Here is a 19,280-nt window from a genome sequence, read left to right on the forward strand (position 1 = left end):
TCATTATTCATTATAAACTGGGTGGTTTGAGCCCTGAATGCTGATTGGCTGACAGTTCTAATTACGTTGGTAACCAGTTTATAATAGCAATAAGGCACCTCGGGGTTTGTGGTATATGGCCAATATACCATGGCTAAGGGCTGTATAAGGGCACTCCACGTTGTGTTGTGCTAAGGAACTGCTCTTAGCCGTGGTATATTGGCCATATACTGTACCACACTCACTCGTGCCTTATTGCTTAAGTATAGCATGTCAATGTGATTATTTGCACTATGTGTAACATAAAATCATACGTTTAACCTGGAGTCAATGACTTAGGGAATTGTTTTACTTTCATTTTGGTTAGCATGGTATGACTAAACAATGTTCTGAATGATTTATAGTCATCGTTTCAATGTCTGAAATCATAAAGACTTCAGAAATGTCATAACTTCAGTCTATAAGTCTATAAGAAACAGCAAACTGCTTACCAAATTGTCAGCTGTCCTTTTAATAGCATCATGCCATTTAGAAATAGTGTGGTAATTGTCAGCCTGGAGAAGGAACTCACTGCCGGAGCTGGTTGTTATCTGGAACAAAGGTTCAAATTGACTTAAATAAAAGGTACAACAATTAACAGGTCTTTATCTAATGTATTCCCATGAAGCGGAGCATAATGCAAACCGAATGGCATACGTTCAAATTCGTAATACCCTAAACTAACAATAAGTATTTACATTTTAATGAAATTTAAATGACACCCACTGATCCACATGATTTGGTAAGAATGTGTTCACTCCAGCATCAGCAGACCTTGATACTCATTCCTTTGGTCTGTTGAGAGTCTTATCAGTGATGTGCCTGTTAATGTATCTGTGTCTGTGTGACAACAAGCTCACGTTGTGCAGGGTGTGTGTGTGTGTGTGTGTGTGTGTGTGTGTGTGTGTGTGTGTGTGTGTGTGTGTGTGTGTGTGTGTGTGTGTGTGTGTGTGTGTGTGTGTGTGTGTGTGTGTGTGTGTGTGTGTGCCACAAGAAAAGACAAATGCAGACTGTCTTCTCAGAGGGGAAAACATGATTAGTGTGATACTTGTCATCTTAATATTGGCTCTGTTCTGCATTTCTCCAACAGTGCAGTAACAGCATTTGGCGCCGTCAAACTGAATAACTGTAATGTTAGTAAAAGTCTTTGAGAAACCATGACGACATCAAGGTCAGCATTGTCAAGTGTGGTTGAACTTAAAAAAAAAAAAAATGCTCATCTTTTGCAACTGAAATGGTCAAATGAGCAGATATAGTATCTCATACCATACAAAATGATGAAACCGTTATCTTTGCAGTTATCTTCCTAAATGAACCATTCATGTTCACAACGGAAATATACTTTAGTACATATGTTCTCTAAGCTTGCTGATGGCCAAATTTGACGACATGTTTTAAATCGGTCAAAGCGTTTGTCTACAATGGGAGTTTTTGATATTGTACTACAGTATATTTAGTCATTGGACACATGGGGTTACTGTTTTTAAACACATTTCATAAATCAAGTCCTGTGAATACATGTTCAAATTATTTATCATTTGCACCAGTACAACCCACAGTTGAGCTCAGCTCAACACTGATTGGCTAATTATAATTTTTTTATGAAAGGAGGCCAAATGCCTGCTGGCATTAATCAATCAACATTTTATACTATTTAGCTTCAGACAGCATCAGATACATCCAGACAGCATCAGATACATCCAGACAGCATCAGATACATCCAGACAGCATCAGATACATGGCCTACCCATACTGAGACAGAGGTGTGCTGTTTCCCTGTCCAGACAGCATCAGATACATGGGCTACCCATACTGAGACAGAGGGGTGCTGTTTCCCTGTCCAGACAGCATCAGATACATGGGCTTCCCATACTGAGACAGAGGGGTGCTGTTTCCCTCGCCCGGATGATTTCTCAGGTGAGGTTCAGCTACTGGCAAATGTACATAAAATTATGAAAACATATTTGGGGAAGCCTGGCTAGTAGCCTAGTATCCTAGTATCCTAGTATCTTAGTATCCTAGTAGACGACAGGGCGCGCGGTTTATACCATACAGTAGAATTGAACAGGCAAACAGAACATCATTTGCATTGAAGTGTGTAGGATACCTCTGTAAATAGTGCTACTGTAGTTTTCATCAGAATAGATTCGTGAGCAGTGCAGCATATTTACGTTCGGGAAAAAGGGAATGCAAAACATTATTGCATTCAAACAATCTGTTTACAGGTCCACAACAATTTGCAATTGTTTTTGTCTTTCAGAAACTGTCAGAAAGAGCAAATGTTCCGGCAAAAGAAAACATTCTGCCAACACCTCCAAAGACATTTGATGCAGTTCCCCAGTGCTATTTTCTTTAGAAACTGCCTAGTTCCAATACTTACATAGTATACAGCAAATAAGGTCATTATTGTCACTTCACACACACACACACACACACACACACACACACACACACACACACACACACACACACACACACACACACACACACACACACACACACACACACACACACACACACACACACACACACCCTGAGAACATGCAGTATGAGCAAATTCAATGGAGACATTTTTTCAGCTTCTTTACTCTTTCTCAAATCTTAATAATTGTCTGGAACAATATATAAATATAAAAATAATATCTAAATGAATCCACTAATACACACTCCAACAGTATGTAATCAATGGAGATGGCCTGCTACAACATTCTCCCTCTTTCTCTCACTCTCTCACAAGCACACCTGTGAAACACATAACACAGACATCAATGCACACCCATGTGTGTGTGTGTGTGTGTGTGTGTGTGTGTGTGTGTGTGTGTGTGTGTGTGTGTGTGTGTGTGTGTGTGTGTGTGTGTGTGTGTGTGTGTGTGTGTGTATGTCTGTGGTATGTGTGTGCAGATAGGTTGTTATTCTACATGGACCTTCAAAGTTTGGGACTATTGTGGAGCTGACTTTTCTGACTTCATTACAAAGCGTCAGGAACAGTTAAGCAGCATTACTTTGGGATGCCAGATAAAAGCGGGGAAATGGTTACAGGCGCAATCCTTGTCAGAGTGAGTTTGCCACCCTTCTCTTCTTGGGTTACAAGCATCTGAACAAGCATGTTTGCTCTGGAACAGTGTTCTTCCTGGAGGCCGCCCCACGATGTGTCAGTAATAGCCTCTGCTATCACACTGCTGCATTGTGGGGGATGGGTTACGGAGAGGCTCACTGGTGAATCTGAAAGTTCTTTCAAAACAACCAAACACACAAACCTTAGCCTTTGAGCATATTTTTTCTGTTTTCTAACGTAACTTAGTATTTGTAATCAGATACACAATACATGTATTTATATCCTAGAAATAACAACACTGGTCTGTGGTGTTTTATCACGTCTTCTCCCCATGATTAACCTGTTGGGTCTAGGGGGCAGCATTTGCACGTCTGGATAAAAAAAATGTACCCGATTTAATCTGGTTACTAATCCTTCCCAGTAACTAGAATATGCATATACTTATTATATATGGATAGAAAACACTCTAAAGTTTCCAAAACTGTTTGAATGGTGTCTGTGAGTATAACAGAACTCATTTGGCAGGCAAAACCCTGAGACATTTTCTGACAGGAAGTGGATACCTGATGTGTTGTATTGACTTTAAACCTATCCCATTGAAAAACACAGGGGTTTAGGAATATTTTGGCACTTCCTATTGCTTCCACTAGATGTCACCAGCCTTTACAAAGTGTTTTGAGTCTTCTGGAGGGAGATCTGACCGAACAAGAGCCATGGAACGATGATGGCCCATTAGACACCTTGCGCCAGAGTTCATGTTGGGTACCCTCGTTCCAATACGTTATAAAAGAGTATGCATTCGTCCACCTTGAATATTATTCATGTTCTGGTTAAAAAGGCCCTAATGATTTATGCTATACAACGTTTGACATGTTTGAACGAACGGAAATATATTTTTTCCCCTCGTTCATGACGAGAAGTCCGGCTGGCTTACATCATGTGCTAACGAGACGGAGATTTTTGGACATAAATGATGAGCTTTTTTTGAACAAAACTACATTCGTTATGGACCTGTGATACCTGGAAGTGACATCTGATGAAGAGAATCAAAGGTAATGGATTATTTACATAGTATTTTCGATTTTAGATCTCCCCAACATGACGTCTAGTCTGTATCGCAACGAGTATTTTTCTGGGCGCAGTGCTCAGATTATTGCAAAGTGTGATTTCCCAGTAAGGTTATTTTTAAATCTGGCAAGTTGATTGCGTTCAAGAGATGTAAATCTATAATTCTTTAAATGACAATATAATATTTTACCAATGTTTTCTAATTTTAATTATTTAATTTGTTACGCTGACTTGACTGCCGGTTATTGGAGGGAAACGATTTCCTCAACATCAATGCCATAGTAAAACGCTGTTTTTGGATATAAATATGAACTTGATAGAACTAAAAATGCATGCATTGTCTAACATAATGTCCTAGGAGTGTCATCTGATGGAGATTGTAAAAGGTTAGTGCATCATTTTAGCTGGTTTTATGGTTTTGGTGACCCTGTCTTTGACTTGACAAAACATTACACACAACTCTTGTAAATGTACTGTCCTAACATACTCTAAATTTATGCTTTCGCCGTAAAACCTTTTTGAAATCGTAAAACGTGGTTAGATTAAGGAGATGTTTATCTTTCAAATGGTGTAAAATAGTTGTATTTTTGAAAAATTTGAATTTTGACATTTATTTGGATTCAAATTTGCCGCTCTTGAAATGCACCTGCTGTTGATGGAGTGCACCACGGGTGGCACGCTAGCGTCCCACCTAGCCCCAAGAGGTTAACAGGATCACAATGGACTTGGATTGGTGACGCACTGGAGGCCTGGTGCGTGGTGCTGGCTTTGGATGTGCCAGACTGGAAACACGTACCTCAGGGCTAGTGCGAGGAGCGGGAACAGGATACACTGGGCCGTGAAGGCGCACTGGCGGTCTGGAGCGCAGTACTGGCACCACCCTTACTGGCTCGATGCCCGCTACCCCTGGCAAATGCGGGGCACTGGCACCGCGCACACCGGCCTGTGAATGCTCGGCCTCGACGCCGTGTGCATCACCCCATAGCACGGGGCCTGACCAGTAACATGCTGCCTCCGGTAAGCACGGGGAGTTGGCTTGGGGCTTAACCCTGGCCCAGCCAAACTACCCGTGTGCCCCCCCAAAAACGTTTCTTGGGGCTGCCTCTCAGGCTTACATGCCAATCGTGTACCAATAAAACAGTCCCGGTCTTCGCTCCACTTTCGCCACGATCCCTTCCAGCCTGGATCTCCTCCCATGTGTAGGATCCTTTTCCTTCCAAGATGTCCTCCCAAGTCCAGTACTCCTTGTAGTCCACCTGCTGCTCCTTCCTCCGCTGCTTGGTCCGTTGGTGGTGGGAAGTTCTGTAACGGTCGTCGTACGTAGTGGACCAAGGCGTAGCGTGTTGAGTGCTCATAATGACTTTTATTGAACACAAACAAAACAAGAAAACGATCGAACGAACAGGATTGCAGGCTAAAACACACAGCTATGCAACCACAACTTCCCACAAACCATAGGTGAAAAAGGGCTACCTAAGTATGACTCCCAATCAGAAACCTGATTGAGAGCCATACCAGGCCAACAACTTAGGTAGCCCTTTTTTCACCTATGGTTTGTGGGAAGTTGTGGTTGCATAGCTGTGTGTTTTAGCCTGCAATCCTGTTCATTCGATCGTTTTCTTGTTTTGTTTTGTTTGTGTTCAATAAAAGTCATTATGAGCACTCAACCCGCTGAGCCTTGGGCCACTACGTACGACGACCGTTACATGCTGTGGGGATGTTTTTCATCGGCAGGGACTGGGAAGCTGGTCAGAATTGAAAGAATGATGGATGGTGCTAAATAGAGGGAAATTGTTGAGGGAAACCTGTTTTATCTTCCAGAGATTTAAGCTGGGACGGCGGTTCACCTTCCAGCAGGACAATGACCCTAAGCATACTGCTAAAGCAACACTCGAGTGGCTTAAGGAGAAACATTTAAATGTCTTGGAATGGCCTAGTCAAAGCCCAGACGTAAATCCAATTGAGAATCTGTACACCAGCAGAACCCAACCAACTTGAAGGAGCTGGAGCAGTTTTGCCTTGAAGAATGGAAAAAAATCCCAGTGGCTAGATGTGCCAAGCTTATAGAGACACAACCCAAGAATCATGCAGCTGTAATTGCTGCATAAGGTGGCTCTACAAAGTATTGACTTTGGGGGGTGAATAGTTATGCACACTCAAGTTCTCTATTTTTGTCTTATTTCTTGTTTGTTTCACTATAAAAAATATTTTGCCCTCTTCAAAGTGGTAGGCATGTTGTGTAAATCAAATGATACAAACCCCCCCAAAATCTATTTTAATTCCAGGTTGTAAGGCAACAAAATAGGAACAATTCCAAGGGGGTGAATACTTTCGCAAGCCACTGTAAATCATTGATTTTGATGGGAGATTTGGACAGATTTTTCGAATTATGTGCATGGATGTCAAATTAAAATCCTAGGCCTAAAAACCTAGGCCTTGAAAGAGGAAACCAATATTAGTGAACGTTTATTAACTGGTCCCTCCAACTTGTAATCTCTGATGAAGTCCAATGAGTTCATATCATGGTGACGCTAGCCTACAATCCTCTTCGTATTGGGGTTTAAGACTCAGGATTTAACGTGTAGTCTGTGGGATCCTCATACAGAAAAGCATCCTGAACATTACGTCCTTTTCTTCTGTCATCTTAGAAACGGAAGCCTTCTATTGAAATGTCTGGCTTACACCAAAGGCTATCTGACTTCCTGATAAGACAGACTCTTCCCTCTGAAGTTTAATCAAAAAGGGAGAGCAAACTGGTTAAAAATATATCAAACACATTTTTTTTAGGAGCTGCACGGTCAAAGATGCATGAAAGATTATCTGAAGCAGCGTGGAGACATGACAGCAGATGCTCCCTGTCTATTCATTCTGTTCATGAAAAATGGAGATAAGCTCTTTTAACTAAACAGGGCCCTGTCCAGCCTCCATGTTCACACGTCAGCTGTCCTAATCTGAGACGACACAAAGGTACAGTAGGACACCACCTCTCTGTCATCAGGCTCATATTGAGCTGTAGGTTCGCTGGGACGCAAACTCATTAATACGCCTTGATATTATTCTAATCCTGATGTGCACTGGGGCTCCTGAACTAAGAGTTTGGAGATTTGAATTATCATGGTCTTTTTATTGTCAGGCAAATGTTTTACTGGAGATGCTAATCTACATGAAAGCAGATCCCCCAACAGCTCCTTATATCAATGTGCCGGCTAGAGAGCACTACAGACAGTGTAGGAGGTGCCGGCTAGAGAACACTACAGACAGTGTAGGAGGTGCCGGCTAGAGAGCACTACAGACAGTGTAGGAGGTGCCGGCTAGAGAACACTACAGACAGTGTAGGAGGTGCCGGCTAGAGAGCACTACAGACAGTGTAGGAGGTGCCGGCTAGAGAACACTACAGACAGTGTAGGAGGTGCCGGCCAGAGAACACTACAGACAGTGTAGGAGGTGCCGGCTAGAGAACACTACAGACAGTGTAGGAGGTGCCGGCTAGAGAACACTACAGACAGTGTAGGAGGTGCCGGCTAGAGAGCACTACAGACAGTGTAGAAGGTGCCAGCTAGAGAGCACTACAGACAGTGTAGGAGGTGCCGGCTAGAGAACACTACAGACAGTGTAGGAGGTGCCGGCTAGAGAGCACTACAGACAGTGTAGGAGGTGCCGGCTAGAGAGCACTACAGACAGTGTAGGAGGTGCCGGCTAGAGAGCACTACAGACAGTGTAGGAGGTGCCGGCTAGAGAGCACTACAGACAGTGTAGGAGGTGCCGGCTAGAGAACACTACAGACAGTGTAGGAGGTGCCGGCTAGAGAGCACTACAGACAGTGTAGGAGGTGCCGGCTAGAGAGCACTACAGTGTAGGAGGTGCCGGCTAGAGAGCACTACAGACAGTGTAGGAGGTGCCGGCTAGAGAGCACTACAGACAGTGTAGGAGGTGCCGGCTAGAGAACACTACAGACAGTGTAGGAGGTGCCGGCTAGAGAACACTACAGACAGTGTAGGAGGTGCCGGCTAGAGAACACTACAGACAGTGTAGGAGGTGCCGGCTAGAGAGCACTACAGACAGTGTAGGAGGTGCCGGCTAGAGAGCACTACCGACAGTGTAGGAGGTGCCGGCTAGAGAACACTACAGACAGTGTAGGAGGTGCCGGCTAGAGAGCACTACAGTGTAGGAGGTGCCGGCTAGAGAGCACTACAGACAGTGTAGGAGGTGCCGGCTAGAGAGCACTACAGACAGTGTAGGAGGTGCCGGCTAGAGAGCACTACAGACAGTGTAAGAGGTGCCGGCTAGAGAGCACTACAGACAGTGTAGGAGGTGCCGGCTAGAGAGCACTACAGACAGTGTAGGAGGTGCCGGCTAGAGAACACTACAGACAGTGTAGGAGGTGCCGGCTAGAGAGCACTACAGTGTAGGAGGTGCCGGCTAGAGAGCACTACAGACAGTGTAGGAGGTGCCGGCTAGAGAGCACTACAGACAGTGTAGGAGGTGCCGGCTAGAGAGCACTACAGACAGTGTAGGAGGTGCCGGCTAGAGAACACTACAGACAGTGTAGGAGGTGCCGGCTAGAGAACACTACAGACAGTGTAGAAGGTGCCGGCTAGAGAGCACTACAGACAGTGTAGGAGGTGCCGGCTAGAGAACACTAAAGACAGTGTAGGAGGTGCCGGCTAGAGAGCACTACAGACAGTGTAGGAGGTGCCGGCTAGAGGGCACTACAGACAGTGTAGGAGGTGCCGACTAGAGAACACTACAGACAGTAGAGGAGGTGCCGGCTAGAGAGCACTACAGACAGTGTAGGAGGTGCCGGCTAGAGAGCACTACAGACATGTAGGAGGTGCCGGCTAGAGAGCACTACAGACAGTGTAGGAGGTGCCGGCTAGAGAGCACTACAGACAGTGTAGGAGGTGCCGGCTAGAGAGCACTACAGACAGTGTAGGAGGTGCCGGCTAGAGAGCACTACAGACAGTGTAGGAGGTGCCGGCTAGAGAACACTACAGACAGTGTAGGAGGTGCCGGCTAGAGAGCACTACAGACAGTGTAGGAGGTGCCGGCTAGAGAGCACTACAGACAGTGTAGGAGGTGCCGGCTAGAGAGCACTACAGACAGTGTAGGAGGTGCCGGCTAGAGAGCACTATAGACAGTGTAGGAGGTGCCGGCTAGAGAGCACTACAGACAGTGTAGGAGTTGCCGGCTAGAGGGCACTACAGACAGTGTAGGAGGTGCCGACTAGAGAACACTACAGACAGTAGAGGAGGTGCCGGCTAGAGAGCACTACAGACAGTGTAGGAGGTGCCGGCTAGAGAGCACTACAGACAGTGTAGGAGGTGCCGGCTAGAGAGCACTACAGACAGTGTAGGAGGTGCCGGCTAGAGAGCACTACAGACAGTGTAGGAGGTGCCGGCTAGAGAGCACTACAGACAGTGTAGGAGGTGCCGGCTAGAGAACACTACAGACAGTGTAGGAGGTGCCGGCTAGAGAACACTACAGACAGTGTAGGAGGTGCCGGCTAGAGAGTACTACAGACAGTGTAGGAGGTGCCGGCTAGAGAGCACTACATACAGTGTAGGAGGTGCCGGCTAGAGAACACTACAGACAGTGTAGGAGGTGCCGGCTAGAGAGCACTACAGACAGTGTAGGAGGTGCCGGCTAGAGAGCACTACAGACAGTGTAGGAGTTACCGGCTAGAGAGCACTACAGACAGTGTAGGAGGTGCCGGCTAGAGAACACTACAGACAGTGTAGGAGGTGCCGGCTAGAGAGCACTACAGTGTAGGAGGTGCCGGCTAGAGAGCACTACAGACAGTGTAGGAGGTGCCGGCTAGAGAGCACTACAGACAGTGTAGGAGGTGCCGGCTAGAGAGCACTACAGTGTAGGAGGTGCCGGCTAGAGAACACTACAGACAGTGTAGGAGGCGCCGGCTAGAGAACACTACAGACAGTGTAGGAGGTGCCGGCTAGAGAACACTACAGACAGTGTAGGAGGTGCCGGCTAGAGAGCACTACAGACAGTGTAGGAGGTGCCGGCTAGAGAGCACTACAGTCAGTGTAGGAGGTGCCGGCTAGAGAGCACTACAGACAGTGCAGGAGGTGCCGGCTAGAGAGCACTACAGACAGTGTAGGAGGTGCCGGCTAGAGAGCACTACAGACAGTGTAGGAGGTGCCGGCTAGAGAGCACTACAGACAGTGTAGGAGGTGCCGGCTAGAGAGCTCTACAGACAGTGTAGGAGGTGCCGGCTAGAGAGCACTACAGACAGTGTAGGAGGTGCCGGCTAGAGAGCACTACAGACAGTGTAGGAGGTGCCGGCTAGAGAGCACTACAGACAGTGTAGGAGGTGCCGGCTAGAGAACACTACAGACAGTGTAGGAGGTGCCGGCTAGAGAACACTACAGACAGTGTAGGAGGTGCCGGCTAGAGAGCACTACAGACAGTGTAGGAGGTGCCGGCTAGAGAGCACTACAGACAGTGTAGGAGGTGCCGGCTAGAGAGCACTACAGACAGTGTAGGAGGTGCCGGCTAGAGAGCACTACAGACAGTGTAGGAGGTGCCGGCTAGAGAACACTACAGACAGTGTAGGAGGTGCCGGCTAGAGAACACTACAGACAGTGTAGGAGGTGCCGGCTAGAGAACACTACAGACAGTTGTAGGAGGTGCCGGCTAGAGAACACTACTGACAGTGTAGGAGGTGCGGGCTAGAGAACACTACAGAGATTGTAGGAGGTGCCGGCTAGAGAACACTACAGACAGTGCAGGAGGTGCCGGCTAGAGAGCACTACAGACAGTGTAGGAGGTGCCGGCTAGAGAGCACTACAGACAGTGTAGGAGGTGCCGGCTAGAGAGCACTACAGACAGTGTAGGAGGTGCCGGCTAGAGAGCACTACAGACAGTGTAGGAGGTGCCGGCTAGAGAGCACTACAGACAGTGTAGGAGGTGCCGGCTAGAGAGCACTACAGACAGTGTAGGAGGTGCCGGCTAGAGAGCACTACAGACAGTGTAGGAGTTGCCGGCTAGAGAGCACTACAGACAGTGTAGGAGGTGCCGGCTAGAGAGCACTACAGACAGTGTAGGAGGTGCCGGCTAGAGAGCACTACAGACAGTGTAGGAGGTGCCGGCTAGAGAGCACTACAGACAGTGTAGGAGGTGCCGGCTAGAGAGCACTACAGACAGTGTAGGAGGTGCCGGCTAGAGAGCACTACAGTGTAGGAGGTGCCGGCTAGAGAGCACTACAGACAGTGTAGGAGGTCCCGGCTAGAGAGCACTACAGACAATGTAGGAGGTGCCGGCTAGAGAGCACTACAGACAGTGTAGGAGGTGCCGGCTAGAGAGCACTACAGTGTAGGAGGTGCCGGCTAGAGAACACTACAGACAGTGTAGGAGGTGCCGGCTAGATAACACTACAGACAGTGTAGGAGGTGCCGGCTAGAGAACACTACAGACAGTGTAGGAGGTGCCGGCTAGAGAACACTACAGACAGTGTAGGAGTTGCCGGCTAGAGAGCACTACAGTGTAGGAGGTGCCGGCTAGAGAGCACTACAGACAGTGTAGGAGGTGCCGGCTAGAGAGCACTACAGACAGTGTAGGAGGTGCCGGCTAGAGAGCACTACAGTGTAGGAGGTGCCGGCTAGAGAGCACTACAGACAGTGTAGGAGGTGCCGGCTAGAGAGCACTACAGTCAGTGTAGGAGGTGCCGGCTAGAGAGCACTACAGACAGTGTAGGAGGTGCCGGCTAGAGAGCACTACAGACAGTGTAGGAGGTGCCGGCTAGAGAGCACTACAGACAGTGTAGGAGGTGCCGGCTAGAGAGCACTACAGACAGTGTAGGAGGTGCCGGCTAGAGAGCACTACAGACAGTGTAGGAGGTGCCGGCTAGAGAACACTACAGACAGTGTAGGGGGTGCCGGCTAGAGAACACTACAGACAGTGTAGGAGGTGCCGGCTAGAGAACACTACAGACAGTGTAGGAGGTGCCGGCTAGAGAACACTACAGACAGTGTAGGAGGTGCCGGCTAGAGAGCACTACAGACAGTGTAGGAGGTTCCGGCTAGAGAACACTACAGACAGTGTAGGAGGTACCGGCTAGAGAACACTACAGACAGTGTACGAGGTGCCGGCTAGAGAGCACTACAGACAGTGTAGGAGGTGCCGGCTAGAGAGCACTACAGACAGTGTAGGAGGTGCCGGCTAGAGAACACTACAGACAGTGTAGGAGGTGCCGGCTAGAGAACACTACAGACAGTGTAGGAGGTGCCGGCTAGAGAACACTACAGACAGTGTAGGAGGTGCCGGCTAGAGAACACTACAGACAGTGTAGGAGGTGCCGGCTAATGAAACATTTAGGTCTCCATAGTCAAACAAAACCATTTGCAAACATATTCATTGTTAAATAACAGACTACGGTAAATAAAACATTAATTGTATAGTTTATGCCCGCCAAATAACAATGATCTTCATAAGAAACAGACCAATAGTTTCATTTGAATGCATGACTGTTATTAAAATGTGAGTTATTATAGTAGATAGTCAGCTTTGACAATGCAATGGAAAACTGAGCCAATGATGTTCATATCACAGTACAATAACTGCAAATAAAGAGTATGACTTCTATTCAGAGAATATATTATATATAGAATATATTCAGCTCCTTGTCACTATACAAAACAAGTCAAAGCTTTCCTGTGTATTTTGACTAAGTGAAATGTTGTGCAAAGTAATGTTTTACTTTTAGAAATGAAAAACAATAGGAAATACATCTTTATTTTTTTTTATCACATTTCATAATAAAGAGGGTGTTGAATGTCTGGCCTTTATTTTGACTGGAACCATTAATATTTAAATATGTACAGCGGAGCAGAGAGGAGACTGCCATTTGTGCCTCCACATTTGCATTTGGCTCTTAAATTAAACATTAATTATCGCTCCTCATGAAGGAACAATGCAACTTTGAAGCATTCTACTTTGCCAAGTTAATTATTTCCAATTTGCAACAAAATATCTGTAGATGTGTCAAAACTGCAACGATATAGTTCACAGAAAGATAAGTTCTTACAATAACAGCGGAAATGGTGTGAAATAAAATAATATCTGTGTTGGTACAACTTGTTCAGGTCTGACCTGAGCAGAACGTTAATGCTGTAATGTACTGCTGAGTTCTAGAAGGCCAAGGGGACAGTTGTGATGTTCCATCATTCATCACCCACAAATGGCTCTGTTCACTTCACTTTGCTCCATGACCTGAACTCATCGCGATGCTTCATCTCTCCACAAAGGAAAGGTATAACATTGTGTGATGTATGTCTGGCTAGAATTAAGTCCTATGGTTTAACTGAACTGGCGTTTATTTCTAAATTGAATCTCCAAGGCAATCTGCTGTTGGAGGTTTAAATCCTTCCACCGTTCTGGAGATTAACACACACTATACTTTCACTGTTTCTCTGAAAAAAAAACAAATTAATTCCCACTTCAATGTAAGCAGCTTTGAGGATGAAGGGCCACACCACAAGAGAACTCCCAGAGAGAAACTGTCGTTTCAACAGATTAAGTCCCCAGAGACTCACTTCAAAGGGAACATTACGAAGGTAACTTACAACAGCACAGTCAACTAAATGCAATGCTGATGCAATACCTTAATTTTATTTATTTAACTAGGCACGTCAGTTAAGAACACATTCTTATTTACAATGATAAAGGGGCCTACCCCTGCCAAACCCTCCCCTAACACGGACGACGCTGGGCCAAATGTGCACCACCCTATGGGACTTCCGATCACGGCTGGTTGTGATGCAGCCGGGGGAGGGGGCCAGATGATGGACTGACATGGTGAACCTGACCATGTCTTGTAGGGGTCAAGACTCAGATGACAGCTAGTGTTTCAATGTTAATCTGGGACTGTGGCCAGCTGCCTTGTGACTCTGTTGTCATAAAGTATCTGTGTTTAAGGGTTACAGGGAAAAATCTTTCTAAGGCTGTCATCATTTTTATTTATTTTATTTACATGGTTTGTGGGTAAAATGTTTCAGGGATGAATAAAAATCAAGAGACTGGATATACAAATCACAGTACCACTTTACTTCAGAGCTCAGCATAAAAGTGTAATAACATGGTAACAAAGTGGAGATGTAACTGCCCTTTTATTCTGAGCTGGGAAGTCATCTAAGTGCTATCCATACCTTTAAAAAGACAACATTAGAAGAGTACTCTACCAGAACACGGAGTGACGAACCAATATGCCTTCATCTCATAGCAAAACAAAATAAAAACCTATTATTTGAATAGACTGATGTACAATAATACCACTTCCCTACTTAAAGCCTTAAAGAGTTAGCCATCCTCCTGGACCATTAACCATAACACTAATCACAAAGTCACTCCCAAGCATATCAACCCCTGTGCAGTGTGAAACGCTGCTTACTGTATGATAACACTGCTCAACAGCTCCAGACTCCCGCAGCTCTGACACCGCGAAGACATGCATCGCTACAATATGGTGAATGTCTTGGTGGTAAAGTCTCTGCCCTCCAGCCGGAAGCACAAGAGAACAAGAGAGAGGTGGATGAAGGAATATGAGAGGTGAATGAAATGGTCTGGATATTGCTATTTTGCCCTGACGAACTTTCCCATGAACATTCTAGGATAGGCTGTATTTTGAATAAATGACTAGTTGTTGGCCGATGCCCACTATCATCAACACTATGGAAGGTAGGAGCTTCCTAGTGGGTTTAACCACAGGTCATAGGTCCTAGACCTCACTAATGTAGTGTTGGCTAGTAGAAGCACAGTCTGTGTCTGAGAGGATCTCTCTATTTGTGTGTGATGTGATGTCCATTTTGGGAGTGAGCCACTCTTATTCACAACCGTAATCGAAGCTGGTCATCTGGAAGCAATCAGGCACTGTGAGCTTAAGACAGAAGGGCATTAAACGAGTCAGGTCAGCAGCTTTGTACGATTACATCCCAGGATCAGCGGACCAGTAGGCACCGGACTACTACTACTAAAAATACTACAAACTACAACCTGCTCTGAATATCTACTGCACGGATCTTTCACTTGTTTTAAATAGTGAATATGTTCATTAACATTGATCCGTGTACTCAATCCAGCTATTCTTATCTACTGCGCTGAAGATAGATCTCCTTCACCTCAGGGTTGTTTGGTCTTTCTGTGTTGGTGTAACAAGAGTCAAGACAGTTGTCAATCTGACTGAACTTTAGAAAGGTTGAGGCTCATTCAGAAAACCGAAGATCAAAAATTGTGCTAACCTCAACGCAGTCACCCACCCTCTTCCTCCCAATATGATTCACCTTCGACACTCAGAAGGATGCTTCATACTTCTCAGACGTGATTACGAGTCTTTCACAATAATATTAAACTTTCCTGTTGATTAGTCAAGACAATGCAATGTTTTTTGGGGCGGTGGCAGGTTAAAGCTCCTCCACTGAAATGGACTCATTATTTTCTAGCCCCGGGCTCTATTTCATCCTCCCAGTTGTTTCTGTCCTCTCTCCATGGTTGTTTTTGGAGTCTGTTTTTCCACATTGTGACTATGAGAACCATGTTTGTCAGACAAGATAGGGTACAGAAGGCTCATAGCGAGAGTCGCCCAAACCTCCAAAGAATCAATTAGTGATGAGAGAAGGATGCTGCTGTCGACGACTCCATAGAAGCGGCCCGTGGATAAAACCAGACGCCTTTGACACTACCCTACTGTTTGTCTCTCTTCTAGAGGAGTTGATGCAATTTTGGACTTTTCTGCTCCTTTTGTTATTTGCTTTTAACTCACTCAAGCCAGACTCAAACACTTAGATATGCAGAAAAGCATGAAAAATGCATGACCACTTATTCAAAGTTGTGCTCCTTTTTATTTGTTGAGCAACGTCAGAGATATGTCTGGCTTTATTAGCCTCGCGGGAGACGCTTTGAGCCGTTAGTCCTTTTCAAACAGACTATCTGCTTTCATCAATGCTGACGATAGTTATTAATAAAAAATATGGGTTGAAATTCTTATCAATTGGTTATAAAGACAGTGTGCCAGGCATTTCCATTCTTGGTCTCCAGACATTTTGAAATATTATTTTCAGTATGACACCACTCAAGAATTCACATAAGTTAGCTCAACACTGCAGTTTAGAATACAGAGCTTTGCTCATTGTATCTGGCTTTGATTGGACAGTGTTAGCCTGATAGGTGGTCTGGTTTGGGGTTCCGCAAGCTTTTTCTGTCCCCTCTTACATCTCTGCTTCTTCAAATGGTTTGGTTTTTGCCACTGTACAAAGAGTGAAGTTTAAACAATCTTTGTTCTTCAGTGAACGCAGTACAAAAAGGTTTTAAAAATGTATGCACTCGCTCTGGATAAGAGCGTCTGCTAAATAAAAAATAAAAATAAACTTTGTTTATATTTTTACAATATTTGGATAATTCTGCTATCATACGTATCATAAGGCGGCTTTGTGACGAACAATGACTTATCTCATATTGCAGTCTGATATGTGTATTTCTTGTCTGTCCTCATGTGATGTCACAAGAACTGACAACAGGTTGGAACTGTGTTAGTGTATACATTCTTTCAGTGAGCATGACACGAGATAAGGGGCTCCCTCAGGTGTCCAAATACAAAGATCAGAGCTCCCCTCTCTGTGTTTCTGCAAGGTTACATTTCACTTAGTCAACCCTGTGTTAGTGATAAAACAGTGCACCAGACGGGAACCTTGGTATTATTTGAAGAATCTCATATGTAGAGACCATGTGAGGGTTATTCACCAAGTGTGTCACTAAGCTGGAGTGGGGAGTAACCAGTGTCCCTCCTTCCTAAATCTCCTGGAATTGCAATAGAGAATTACGAAGAACAATGTCCATCTATTCATAAACACAGACAATGATTTTGATGAGTGAGGAGGTGAAGGGAAGGCTGAGAAACATCTGTCAGGTCTAAAAGGACCCTGCAGCTGAATAAATACTCTGGGTGACAACGGCCTCAGTAACACCCTCCTCCATTCCCATCCTCTTTCCTTTCCTTGTGGAATTTGGAAGACCTGTGTGCCACCAACTGTGTCTCTCCACAATGATAAAGATAACAAAGAAAAAAAAGAAAGAAAAAAGAAAGAAAAAATGGGAATACATAAACTGGGTAGATAAATAACATGAACACCTATTTCCAAACTATTACTTTTCCTTCAGCTGCCCTCGAGCCAAACCAGAGCGCTCTTCTAACCATGATAATCCTCTTGCAGGACCCCCATAGAGTTATTGAACCACTTCCTCAGTTGATCACACATTCACTAAACTTTCAACTTTAGATAGAAGAAAATATCAGGCGGGCGTTGCCTTAAGGAAGTGGTTCCCAAGCTTTTTATTTCTAAGGAACTCAGTCCGGATTTCAACTTACTCTTGAAGTTGTAATAGTACAATACACAAGGTGTCATTGCAGTCATTGCATACCATAAGGGACTATTCATAACTTGTCAGAAATGTCCAGATCAACTAGCCCATGTCAGCATGGTTTCTTTACCCATAGATTTTGTTGTAATGTTTGATTTACTCAAATATCACATGAATACACATTAGACATGTATAGAACATTTATAGAATTGCAAGACAATTAGCTTTAATGATGCAACATTTTCTCTGCAACCCTGCATTGCTTGCTGTTTGGGGTTTTAAACTGGGTTTCTGTATAGCACTTTGTGACATTGGCTGATGTAAAAAGGGCTTTATAAATACATTTGATTGATTGATTGATTGATTGATTGATGACAAAATGTGTAGAATTGCAGGAAATAAGCCTTAAACCTGCAACATTTTATCTCCGCCCACAAGAGGGGTGTGAACAGATTGTGTCATGAACAATGCTTGTGGACGTAGAAATAGACGTTGGGGGCGAGATGTTCCCTAATACTGAAACGGGGTGCCTGAGTGACAGCGTTTGGGAACCCCTACCTTAAAGGATCCGTTCCAGCTCTCCTCTATCGTTTTACCCAACTTCCTCTAGGAAGAACAGGTTTTCCGCAGCAGTCATGTCGCTGATCTGAAACACTACTGCGGAGGAAAACAGATGGTGCCATTGAGGTCTTAGGAAAGTGAACTCTGACTGACTGAGAGGCACAACATTTCTCAGGTTCGTGACCCTGTGACCTTTGGCTGGGCAGCCTGTGGATGTCAACACTGTCCAGGGAGGACACTTCCTTACTGGGTGGTTCAGAGAGAATAAAAGTGACAGATAGCAGAGCGCTGGGTGGAAAATAAGAACGCTTCATGTATATTTGATTGCAGTATCAATTGAGCTGAGACTCATTGTCATATTTGGACATTGGATTGGAAGCGCATTCGATCTATATATTTAGTGCATTTGATACTTTGGACTTCCTCTGAAGTGAAAGTAATATATCCTGATGTCACCAATCAATGTTTAAAGTTGAGAGTCACATCTGTGTTGTCAACCACTGGGTACTTTGCAGGAACTTTAAATGACTCAATATCAAATCTACATGATGTGAATGGCCTTTTGAGATCACCATATGGAATAGTGCTAAACTCATCAAGTCCGTAAACTGGCCCTTAGCTTACATGGTTCAAAAGAGCAATTATGTTGTCATAGTCCATGAAATATCTTAGAAATATGAATCTCTCTGGGAGACAGGGATACGGGGAGCAGAGATATAACTGAAAAAACAAAAATATTTATATTCCATTTTTTTAACCGCATCTACCCATCTGACAGGCACATCTTTGTGAGGTATTTATTAGACTGTAAATCAGTGTCTTGATTGGTGCAAAATTAACAGTAACTTTCCGTGCTAATTTTAACTTTAATCCTGGAGTTGATTGACAATGTTGTCAGACCTCAGAATAGATTTGAGCCGGCATTACAAGCCCTTTTCTGTCCACAGCACTTGGATTACTTAAGATTATGCTGTAATTCCCATTTTAATCTTCACTGCATTAAGATTTTGGGGCTGAAATACTGTGCAGCAGAGTAGCGACCAGCAGCGATTAAGTATCTTAAGTGGTTGAAGAAATCTGCTCTTCCTTTTCTCCCGTAATCAGTGAATTTTTTCCCTCCGCTTTTTTCCCCCCATGAAAACTTGCGCTGCCACTGCCAATGAATCGATCATCAGTTTGCTTTCCTGCCTTAATAAGCCTTTATCAAAAGATC

At 44.9% G+C, this 19,280-nt stretch overlaps 1 protein-coding gene across 2 annotated transcripts in view; it reads right to left on the bottom strand.

Annotated features, from left to right (window-relative positions):
• Positions 1-19,280, bottom strand: part of rhg15 (Rho GTPase-activating protein 15) — a 72,208-nt gene that overhangs the window by 39,428 nt on the left and 13,500 nt on the right. For both annotated transcript variants that reach the window (XM_014165510.2, NM_001140026.1), the window contains 1 exon segment: positions 471-569. In XM_014165510.2, the coding sequence (XP_014020985.1) occupies positions 471-569 (99 nt within the window).

This window comes from Salmo salar, chromosome ssa21 (assembly GCF_905237065.1).
Source record: "Salmo salar chromosome ssa21, Ssal_v3.1, whole genome shotgun sequence".
NCBI classification, from domain to species: domain Eukaryota; kingdom Metazoa; phylum Chordata; class Actinopteri; order Salmoniformes; family Salmonidae; genus Salmo; species Salmo salar.